Source organism: Delphinus delphis, chromosome 15 (assembly GCF_949987515.2).
Source record: "Delphinus delphis chromosome 15, mDelDel1.2, whole genome shotgun sequence".
Lineage (NCBI taxonomy): Eukaryota > Metazoa > Chordata > Mammalia > Artiodactyla > Delphinidae > Delphinus > Delphinus delphis.
In genome coordinates, this window is record NC_082697.1 from 46200941 (window position 1) to 46213019 (window position 12079).

The 12079-nt window shown below is 45.7% G+C and overlaps 1 protein-coding gene across 1 annotated transcript in view; it reads right to left on the reverse strand.

The window, feature by feature from the left end:
- Positions 1-12079, reverse strand: part of CFAP61 (cilia and flagella associated protein 61) — a 252242-nt gene that overhangs the window by 64799 nt on the left and 175364 nt on the right. Inside the window, exon 20 of the mRNA XM_060032942.1 lies at positions 3899-4073. Within this exon, the coding sequence (XP_059888925.1) occupies positions 3899-4073 (175 nt within the window). The remainder of the gene's footprint in view (positions 1-3898; positions 4074-12079) is intronic.

Sequence of the window (12079 nt, forward strand, 5' to 3'; positions counted from 1 at the left end):
CTGGAGTTTCCCAGGATTCGGGGTGTGATTCCTGGAAGGACATTCGACCCAATCACAGCCCGTGAGACACAGGAGTTTTTTTCGCAGGCTCTTGGGAGAAGGGCCCTATCCTCAGCTCCCACCCTCCAACCCCAGCCTGAACTATTGAGAAAAAGGAAAATTAGCACTGAGGGAGCAAAAGCTAACTATCATGAAAAATGTCCACATTCTTTCTGGTGTTATTAGAAACCAAGGGCTGACAGGCGGAGTGACGGTAATGGATGCGGGAACAAAGCCCTGCTCCTCGTTTTCATGAAGTGCCAACTTCCAGTTTCCAGCTTCAAATACCATCAGCCCATAACTGACTTGGAAATAAGCTAGATGCAGCTGTGCCAGCAGGACCTCAAATGGATCAGAGATGGCTGCTTCCAGCCCGCCCCTGCCTGAACGGCTGCCCCGCTCCAGCCCTGACCCATCCTTCCCCGAGGGCTTTCTCTCTGCCGCCGTGGGCGCCAGAGATGGGAGTTCACCTTCCTGCAGTGCTGTTTTGTACACAGCATCACCCCTGGTTCCCCAGCCTCTAAAAAGTAACCACTTAAACCTGGACTCCCCTGGATCCTCCACCTTCTCCTTCCACTGCTGCCCTTCACGGAGTCTGCCCGGCCTGAGTTGTTGGGTCATGGTCTTTGAATACAAATCAAACTCCCCCAACCTCTCTCTTCCTTGCTTATCCTGCCCTTCTTTTTTTTTCAGCAATTTCAGTCTTTTTAAAATTTTTTTATTTTTGGCTGTGTTGGGTATTCGTTGCTGCGCGAAGGCTCTCTGCAGTTGCATCAAGCGGGGGCTATTCTTCATTACAGTGCACGGGCTTCTCATTGCGGTGGCTTCTCTTGTTGTGGAGCATGGGCTCTAGGCACACGGGCTTCAGTAGTTGTGGCACATGGGCTCAGTAGTTGTGGCTCACGGGCTCTAGAGCGCAGGCTCAGTAGTTGTGGCGCACGGGCTTGGTTGCTCCGCAGCATGTGGGATCTTCCCGGACCAGGGCTCGAACCCGTGTCCCCTGCATTGGCAGGCGGATTCTTAAACACTGCGCCACCAGAGAAGCCCCTATCCTGCCTTTCTTTAAGGCTGAGCTCAAATCCTCCTTTCTTGAGGAAACCTTCTCTAAACTTCACAGCCTCCAGGGCTCTCACGAAGGTCACGATGCCTCTCTACAACCAGACTGGTACCTGGTGTACACGGCTCCCCATCTTTTGTGTAGAGACTGTGCTAGGCTGCACCATCACCAGGATGGCAGTGGCTGAGACCTACACCCTGGAGAAACAACCCTATCACATGTAGCGGTAGTAGTAGTAACAAGGCTAACAACAGCCCATATGATTGAACTCCTACTGTGCTGCCCTGAGCTGGACATGTAATATCTTATCTCGTTTAATCCTCATAGCAGCCCATGTGAGGAAGATATCTGGAATGGCACTAATTAAATTCAAGTCTGAATATGACTCTAATTATGGAAAAACTACAAAGAGAAAGAGCTTCCTCAAGGCAGGAGGTTAACATTTTTCTTTCCAACTTTTCTTATAGTCATTTGAAAAGGGTCACTACCCTAAGTTGAATGAACTTGTCTGGTCTGTTTCTCAGATGCCTCCCAGAGCCTGGGCCCAGCATCTGAGTGTTTGGACCACCTACCTGGGAGATGCCCTGCCCTGGGGGTGTCATTAATCACTGGACCTGGGGAAAATAGCCTACTTTTAGGACAAGAAACTAATGTCTATAAACTCCCTAACCTGGCCGTTCAGTGGACAAAAGCGGGCACGCAGGGGTTTTATGCAAACAGTTAATGGGAGACATTCTTAACTCTTGCAAAAGCATTTATTTCCCTTTAGGTGGGCACCAGAGTATCACCATCTTCAACAGCTAGTCAAGGCAACACGATAGCTGGATGCTATTCCCCCATCTGAAAACCAAGAGCTTCTTACATTGGAATTTCTAAGTTCTCTGCCATAAGCATTCGACCTTAAGGACTTGCATTGCCATGTTCAAAGGCCCTTTCCTTGGTCAAAAGGCTCCTGAATCCTAACATTCAAAACAGCCAACAGTTCAATTAAAACACTGCATTATAACAGGACTGGGCACATTCCTAAGACATAATGTATATTTTGTATTGAACCATTGGCTTTTGTGCTTTCAGCAAGCTTAAGTTACATTTTGAGGTCTGGACTTGAAGAAATGGTAATGAGTTGTCACAAATTGTATGGATAAAAGCAGGGTTCTGCAAACTATGACTCATCCCCTAGTTTTGTAAATAAAGTTTTATTGGAACACAGCCATGCCTATTCACTGACATATTGTCTGTGGCTGCTTTCTTGCCATAGCAGTAGAGTTGGGTTGTTGGGACAGAGACCATATGGCCTGCTAAATCTAAAATTTTTACTGTCTGGCCCTTTACAGTAAAAGTTTGCTGACCCCCAGATCAGAGAACTCCCTAAGTGTACTTAGGTCATAGGGCAATGATTAAAGAATGACTAAAATATTGAAACAGGTTTAAACACATACAGATGCAAAACTGAAAATAATACTGAGTTTTAATGCAAAAATTAAAATATTGAATACTTTGACAAGTTTTTATTCTGGGTCCCCAGTATATATCTATATATCCCACCTCTGCCCAAAGGTTCCAGACCCAGTTGATTTTATGGGTGATTCCTGTCCAATTTTTAGGTTATACAAAGTATTTCTGACCCACCAAAAATATGGAAAGCTTCCCCAAAACCCTTTGTGAGACTAGCATACCCTTGATTCCAAAAACTTGCCAAGTAAAGCATAAAAGAGAAAACAGGCCAATCTTACTCATGAGTTTAGATGCAAATAGCCTCTAAGTACTAACAAATTGAATTCAGCAATGTATCGAATATCCTTTGATACCTATTTTTGATTTTTAATGAAGTAAATGTAGAAACTTGACAAAAAGTTAACTAACACTTAAATCTTCCACCAAAAATCGAAAGAAACTATATTTAATTTTAATATATTAATTATATTAACTAACATAATGAAATTATATTTAAACAAATACATTCAATAAACTAATATATTTAATTTTATATACTGATCTCCACACTCCAGTAACTTACTGATTTTTCCATCCCGGGACTGAATCAAAGGTCTGGGTTAGAAGCCTAGCTCATCACAGGTGGTTGTATAACCCAACCAAGTCCCTGATCCTCCCTGCGCTTTCGGTAAAATGAAGGGGCTGCAGTAAGTCATCTCTAAAACTTGACTCCCCAGGTTTCAATTAAAGACAAATAGGCAGCCAGGCCCTGTTCTAGTTATTCTACTAGTCAAACAATTTCCATTAACCCAAGCAATAGAGAGGAAGATGCTTGAGAAAACAATTTGTACAAATGTTTTACTCCCTCATTTGGCTTCAGGAAGTGGCAGGCAACTCGAATATGTTCATTTGTGGGAAGGACTGTGCAGGCAACCACGAAGGAGAACAATGGGTTGTGAAAGAGAAGAGCCCTTCCAACTCAGACCTTTCCTTTTCTTCCGAGGTCTTTTCAGCTTCACAAAAGGAGTCATATTTTCCATATAATTGCTAAACATGTTTGCTTATTAAATTATTCTTTAATTAGTTAATGATTTTAGCCATGCTTTGCTCTTTGGATATTCATTTTTGTGTAATAAAATAATTATAGATAATTAAACTATCTCAAGCCTTTTTCTTTCCCCCAGAAAACATGCTGGGTATCCAAAAATGACAAGTTGTAAATTAATCTGGAAAACAAAGCACAGCAGATGAATGATTTGGTTGGAATTAATTAGGCACTAATTATATACTGGAACTAGACGAAGAATAAGACTCATTATAAAGATAAAATGCTGTTCTGAAAAGATGCACAGTTACCAGCATCCTTACCTTCTGCAGCAATGGAGTTGTTCCTGATCCAAGTCAGGGCCTTCAAGCAATCTTCTTCGTCGTTGAGGGTGAAATGATTGCAGGGAACCGGGCCCGTGTACTGCTGCAGACCACTGTTCGGAACTTCTCTGTTTGTCGGGTGTTGACTAATGTCGGCCCCTGTAGGGCGTGGGACCTGATATACGTTACAGAGAGATGCTTATTTCAGTGGTAACAGGTGAAGCGCTCACAAGTAATGAGTTAATTCATCGATTGATTGATTAATTAATTAAAATAAACAGAGCAATACCCAGTACAGGTGTGCCTTTTGCTGTCTCAAGATATAATCAGGTCTTAATTAAAAAAAAAAACAAAAAACAGGTGAAATGATCACTTGGAGCTAATTCTCAGAAGGAGCTGCCCTGGTCATCTGATGCTGCGTAACAAGTTATTCCAAGGCTCGGTAGTGCAAAACCCCCATTCAGTAGGCTCACAGATTCTGTAGGTCAGCCATGCAGCCAGGGAATGGTGGGGGACAGTTTGTCTGTTTAGCAATGTTGGAGGCCTCAGCTGGGAAGACCTAAAGACGGGGTGGTGACCTGACGGCCGGGGGCTGGAATCACCTGGAGATAAACTCTCTCAGTCCTTTGTCTTTCCCCAAGAAAACATGGTGGGTATTTAAAAAGATGACAAGTCATCACTCTATGTCTAGCAGTTAGTGCTGGCTGTGATCCCAGCTGGGGTTGTCGGCCGGAACTCCACGTGGGGCCTCTCCCTGTGGCCTGAGCTTCCTCACAGCTGGGGGGCTGGGGGGTTGAGTTCCAGGGCACATGTCCTGGGAGAGGGTAGCAGTCCAGAGAGCTCCACATTCTTCTCTTCTCGGTCCCGGGAGCCCAGCAGGGCCTCTCTCGCCACGTTCAGTCACAGAGGTCTTCACAGAGGCCTGGCCAGGGTCAAAGGGAGGGAACCCAGGACCCGCTTGTTCCTGCAAGGGGGGCAGGGCCATGGAAGAGCACATGGTACTGGATTTGATGTCGCTGTTTTTGGTAAAAACAATCTGCACTGAGGCGATTATATCAAGGGATTGAAATTCAAGCACATAGAGGGTCTACCCACAAAATGAGGGAAGTGGGCTACTACTTACTTGTGAAAATTATAGGATTATCTTTCACTTTGTCAAAGAAGTGCTCTCTCTCTCTCTCTCTCTCTCTCTCAACACTGAGCCCTCCCAGTACAGCTCCTGTTCCCTCGCTTTTGACATAGATGTGGGTGAAGACAGACGCTTTCCTCTGCTGTAGGAAACCCAATAACGGATGATGGCCAACTCTTGTCCTTGGTGTCCAGGATGCTGTGACAAGCGGGACTCCCAGGCCCTGGCCAGAGCGTTCAGCCGTGACTCAACTCCATCTGGGCATTGTCAGGGTAGAGCAGGGGTTCAGGGTGGCCAGATCTGATCGCTCAAGAAATGCCAGATACTTGGGTATTTTATATGGACTCCTGATTTGTTCATTACTTTGGTTCAATTAAAATCGAGCAAACAGACGCCATTGTAGAAGCCAAGTCAAACGGCACAGTGGGGCGGGTGTGCCCAGTGGGCCCCCTTGCTGCCCCTCCGAGGTTCATTTGGCGGCAGGTGGAGATTATGGGAGATAACGAGGCCGGAACCTAGGGCAAGACTCCCAGGCAGCTCGGCTGCTGTTAGAGGCCCCGCAGCAGCCGTCCTGCACATTTGTGGCGTGAGGCCTAAGGATGTGAGGCCAGACTCCTACAGCTACAAAGGGCAAAACATTCACTGGCAGCAGAGACTAACACGGGCTCTCGGGAGGCTCTTCCTCCCCGACAACCGCGGGCAATGCCTGCTGTGCTGGGGGATGTGAATGCTGGCTGGTGCCGGGACACGTGGGGCTCCACTAAACCCCAGATGACATTTAGGAAACTTTCGGGTATATCCTTCCTCAAGAGAAGTATTAAAGCCTTGGCACATTGCTGTGATGTATTTAATTCAATTTCAGGCTGGACTAAAACAAAAAACAAAAAAAACAGAATCTATTTTTAAAGCTGGATGTCCTTTCTCCACAAAGAGGCTGCAGTAAAATGATATTTAGTAAAAAGGAACAACCCAATAAGTAGTGGTCATTTACTACAACGAAAATTGTGGAGGAAAGCTCTTATTAGCAATATAATTTATTTAGCAATATCACACTACAATTTTGGCATTAGTATATTCATAGTTATCATAAAGCAGTCCACTGAGGGCTGCACAATACTGAATACTGTGCTTTGGAGGTTTGAAACTTTACCAGAACTACAACAAGCATTATAGTATAAGAGAAAATGAAATTGGGGTAACATTATACCAGTTTAGTAAATCATGCTTTAACAAGTCAGGAAAAATCCTTGGCAGGAAAAGGCAGGGCTGAAGAACAAATTGAGAGCCATTCAATTTATAAAACTTTCAATGACTTATCATTCCAAATAGTGGGTGTTCATATGAAAAAACAAGGAAAAGAGGGGTGGAAAGAAAGAAGGTCAAAAACGAGAATTAGTTTGCTACAGTCCTGAGAGGCAACTGCATTCTGATAATCTATATAATTCTTCCACACACGTAACTGGATGGAGTTGTTTTTGCACATTTTTAACTATAAAGAATTAGAGAAATTAAAGGGATAATATATTTTCATGTTCGCACGGTGGCATTTCACAAAATAGGTAAAACTGGAGCTAGAATTTTAAATCCCAAAGCTAATTAATTTGTCCACAAAGAGTTTAGCAAAACTCAGTATATCAAGAAGGATCTATGGGGAAAAATCATATTATGTCATCAACAAAAGGAGGGAGTAGAGTTCAATTGGAGGGAGTAGAGTTCGACGGGAGGGAGTAGAGTTCAACAAGAGGTGTGGGCACATTTACTGAAGACGCACCATCAGCGCTGGCTCCCCAAAGCAGAGCTTCTCTACCACCACTGAACTGGCACTGACTCGTGATTGGAGAGAAGCAGACACTTCTCAACCATTCCAGATGATTTGGGATGGAGCATCACCTGCTGGTGGGAGCCCCTTGGCCACCTTGTTCTCCTCAGCAAGTTAACATGGCAGTAGGGGATGCTGGTGGCCTACCCAATATCCTGTCTCCCTTTCTTTCTTAGTAACAGACTCCTGGGACATATGCCCAGTTGGAACATTTCCCAACTCATGACCTGAGAGGTCAAGAGAGATAAGCAGGTGTCCTTTGGGGGCAGTGGGAGGGCAACTCGAAAAGTCATTCTGCTCTAGTCTTTCCTCCTTCCTGCTTCTTGCACATGAAATGGCTGGAACCACAGCAGTCACCACAAGGTGCTGAGGATGGAAGGCACATTCCAAAGATGGAAGAACAAAAGACAGAAGGGCCTGGGTTCTTGAGGACACCAGGAAGCCACCTTACCAGAACTGAGGTTGCTTTTCTCCAGATATATATATATATATATATATATATAAATATATATATATATATATATATATTTTTTTTTTAAGATGTTTGGGGTAGGAGTTTATTAATTAATTAATTAATTTTTGCTGTGTTGGGTCTTTGTTTCTGTGCGAGGGTTTTCTCTAGTGTGGCAAGCGGGGGCCACTCTTCATTGTGGTGTGCAGGCCCCTCACTATCGCGGCCTCTCTTGTTGCAGAGCACAGGCTCCAGATGCGCAGGCTCAGTAGTTGTGGCTCACGGGCCCAGTTGCTCCGTGGCATGTGGGATCCTCCCAGACCAGGGCTCGAACCCGTGTCCCCTGCATTGGCAGGCAGATTCTCAACCACTGCACCACCAGGGAAGCCCCACATAGTTTTAAAGAGAGGTGAAAAAAAAACTTAAAAAGCTGTTTATTTGACTCTAGCTATAAACGGTTAGTTCTAGAATTTGTGAGTTGTGAAGACTTTTAAAGCCATCCAGTGTAACCTCTGCAGCACATGGATGGGAGAGGGCAGGAGGGAAGGAGGAGGTACAGGGAAGGAGACGGGGAGAGAGGGAGGGAGGAGAGAGACAGGCAGCGGCGAAGAACTGGAGCCAGACCACCTGCGCTCAAACACTAACCCCTAGTCTGCCACCCTTGTGCGACCTTGGACAAGTTGTCTTGTCTGACTTTTAACCTCAGCCCCACTGCAGCTTGGTTCCCTCACCTGCGAAATGGGGGTGGGAGTGGCAGGGAGCTCAGGGTGTTACCACAAGGGTGACTTCAGGGAGCACTGGTGTGGTGCAAGGCCAGTGCTCGATCTAGGTCAGGTGCTCTGACCCCTCCTGCCAGCTGCCCGCTGTACCCGGGGGTTGGACAGTCCCTCTTGGCAGAGGCTCTGACCCTTAGGAGGTAGTTTCTTAGGATGGATGCGCGCTGTAGTCCCATGGCTTCTGATGTCTGTCGTTATCTGCTCCCCGGGCCACAATGAGTCGAATTCATTTCTACACGAACACTCCCAGCCATCGGACTCTTTGCCCCTCTGGCTAAACATCCAGGATGACCTCTTATCTCTGGAGGTGCTTCAGCTGGTTCCTTCCCTTACGTGTGACACCAAGAAATGCACGTCATGCTGCAGGTGCACTTCTGTCCTGGGATACACTCTGTGACACAACCACATTGCGCCATGTAACGGGCTCGTGACCTCCACGTCGTCGTCACGAATTTCACCCTTTGTCAGGATCAGTGCTCTTATTTCTCCAGCTGATTCTGCTTCGCCGGATATGACTATTGCTGCTGCTCATAACAGCTGTTTGAATTTGCTTGACATCTTTGGCTGGTGCCCCTGGAACTATCTTTTCACTCTTAAACTCTGAGTGTGGTTCGTTTTGTATTCCTCTTGTATTTCGACGTCCACGTAAAAACAGATCCTTGATCTTGTAATGGGGGCAATTTAAAACCATGACACTCGCTGTTACAACTGTTAGGTTTTTTTCCTTATGCCATTCTGGTTCATACTTTCAAGTGTAAGCATCGTGGCTATTTTCTTTCTTTTCTTGCCTCTGGTTACATGAAGGATGTTTTCTTCCTTTTTATCTTCTCCGGTTTTTGGAAGGTGAATTTATTTAGGCTGCTCAAAAGCATTCTTTAACCTTATTTCCTCTAAATATAAGAGTCAAGAATGAAACATTGCCTTTGTGCTTCCCCATTTAAGACACTGCATCGTCCTTGGCCACCTCTCTCCCTATTTTCAAGAACTCGGTTTTTTTTTGTTTTTTGTTTTTTAAGAACTCAGTTTTGATTAGATTACTTTAGAGTAAGATTCATTATTGCCCATCTTGGATTTATTCTCAGATTTATAAAAATGATTTGGATTACCTTTTGTTTGTGGCGTTGCCATGTGTCCTTTTATACTACTGTGTCCAGTTCTTTTCTGTCTCCGTTATCCAGAGTGCGAATTAAAGACCACGGAAGATCTTCTTTCTCAGGCCTGGCCCATAAAGAACACATTTTGCCATCCTCCAATAGGATACACTTAGGCGAGCATGTGATGACTGAATTGCCCATTTTCTTCAAAATTCTGAGCAGCCAGTTTCATTTTCTTAAACCACTGAAGGCTGGAGAGGTAATTTTTTGCCTTATTTGCCTTGCCTTAATTTTGTTCCTTTTGAGGCAGGGTGGGGGGAGGTAATCTGCTATTTTTCTCTTGAAGTTTGTTCATTGTTTTCCCTATCGTTCTCATAGAACCAAAATTTCATCAGAATGTAACTAGCTGAGAAAATTCTTCCTTGATTTTGCCAAGAATGTGGTCAACTGGATGATGTTTTCAGGTAAGGAAAGTTTTCTTCTAGCATATCTTTATTGTCTCTATTCCATGTATTTGGGCCTCTTCTTTGGGAGAAGCACTGTCCAGGAATGGCCTCCACCTCTAGCATATCTTCTTGTCTCTGGCACCCAGTGTATCCCTTTGCCCCTTGCCTCCACCCTCCAGGGGAGTTTTGTGATTGGTCTCCAGCTGACTTCACCAACTTATACAGAAGCAGGTCTGTCTCTTGATGGAGATTTAACATCAATCCTTTCTTACTCCATCTCCCTTTTCATCTCACCCTGTGGCCTTCTCAGCTCAGCCTCTGCTCTTCGAATGTCTTTGGCTCCTGTGATGGAGGCCGTAATGAGGATGATGCACAGTGTCCTGGGGAGAGAGACAGAGACAGAGACAGAGAAGGAGGGGCAGGGAGAGACAGAGAGAGAGAGACAGAGAGAGAGAGAGGGAGAGGATCCTTCTGGAATATTTTCAAAAGTATGTCCTTGCTCTGATTTTTCTAGATGTTCTTCTCTTTTCTCTTATTCTGTTATCTTTTTGTTCCAGTTGTTTCTTGCTCTGCAACAAGCTCACACCAAAACGTAGTGGTTTAAACCACCATTTTATCACCTTTCATGACTTTGTGGCCAGAAGTTCCAGTAGAGTTTGGCTGGGCAATCCTTTTATTCCATGTGTTATGGATAGAGGGCACTTGGTGACATTCAGTGTATGGATGGTCTGGTCTGGAGGGTCCATGATGGCTTCACTCACATGTCTGGGGCCTTGGCAGGGATGGCTGAGAGCCTGGGCTTGGCTGGAACCCTCAACTGGAGAACCCATGTATGGCATTTCCAGCATGGCGGTCATAGGGTATCTGGAATCCTTATGTGGCAGCTCAGGGCTCCAGGAGCCACTGTTCCCACAGACAAAGAGAAGCTGCCTAGCCTTTGACTTGGACTTAAATTCATGCCATGTCACTTCCTTCATAGTCTGCCGGTCAAGGCTGTCACAGATTCAAGGGGAGGAGATGTTGGCTCTGATGGGAGAAGCCTCAGGGAATCTGAAGTCTTGATTTAAAACGGACTCTTTTCTTTGGCCTCATGCTGTTATTTTCCCCTTTAATCTGCCCCAACACAGGGAGGTCTCTTCATGCTGGGCGCTGCCGAATGACAAGGGGTGGCACCTTGATGCATGCAGCTCTGTCCACCCTCTGCAGCAGGCTCTCGCCCGGGCCTGCACTGTCCCGATACCATGTTCTTCTATCTCCCATCTGAGACATAACTCGCGTCCTTGGAGACCACATCCGTTGCTCACCCACACCAAGCTCACCAGAGCTCACACCCCACTTGCCCTCACCTGGCTGCATGCTCTCGCCCCACCCCCCGCTGGCTTTCCCCGAGCGTCACCCTGTGGGAGTCCCAGCCACGGTTTTCTCATGGCCCACACCAACTCATCTGACTTCAGGCTGACACATTTTTATCCCTCCTCTCTCTGAGATGACCCACACCCAGGCGTGGGAGTGGGCATCTCTCCGTCTCTGCTCAATGCTCCATGAGCCAGCGAGGGGGCTCGGGGACCCTGGTTATAAGGTCTTGCAGACGGCTTTTCAGAACCGGCATGTGCTCACCAATAAAAATAATCAAATCCATCCGTGGGGCTGGGGAGGGGCTTAGAGGGTACTGGACGTGAGCTAGAAAAACCTTCATCGAACAAAGCGGAAAGGTCATAGGTAATGTCGGAAGTTGACCGATCAAGGGGAAAACTTCTATAAACACATTGTAGTTCTGGCAGGTAACCAATGAAGAACAAACAACAGAAATGCCTCAGAATGGCTGACCCTGGCGAGAGGGCTTGGAAGTAGAGACCAGGGCCCCTCACACGCAGCCCTGCAGCACACTGTATCTTGTGCATGGATCTTCTGATTAAAAAAATAAGTGCTATGGATTTGGATATCAAAAATATTGCACAATATTTTAGACTGGTACATGCCATTTACAGGTCAGATTAGAGGTTAAGATTTGTAATTATATTTTATAACACGTAGTCTTCTTGCTTATTTTCATCATTTTAACTTGTTGGTATTTTTTTAAATCACAAAATTGGGGCAAAACCGTGAGAGTGGCGGAGAAGGGAAATAGGGAAAGAAATTCGAGCCGGAAGCTCCTAGTGAATCCAGCTGCCTTTTTTATATCAGTCTACATACTTTTAATCTTTATGTCCTTCTGGAAAAATTAAATTGAAACTCTCTTTATCACTTCATTTCGTGTTTCCCATTGTTAAAAGGGCAAGAGCTTAATGTACCACAGACTAAAGCCGCAGGGGCAGCTGGGCACACATGGGCAGACGCCTGAGTCTCTGGACAGCTGGCCGGGCCTTCCTGTCACATTTTCCCAAGTCCACAGTCGCAGGCAGCAGTTGGAACTCGGAGGGGTAGGTGAGGGGGGACAAAGGGGTGCTTGGTGGTTTCTTCTGGTTT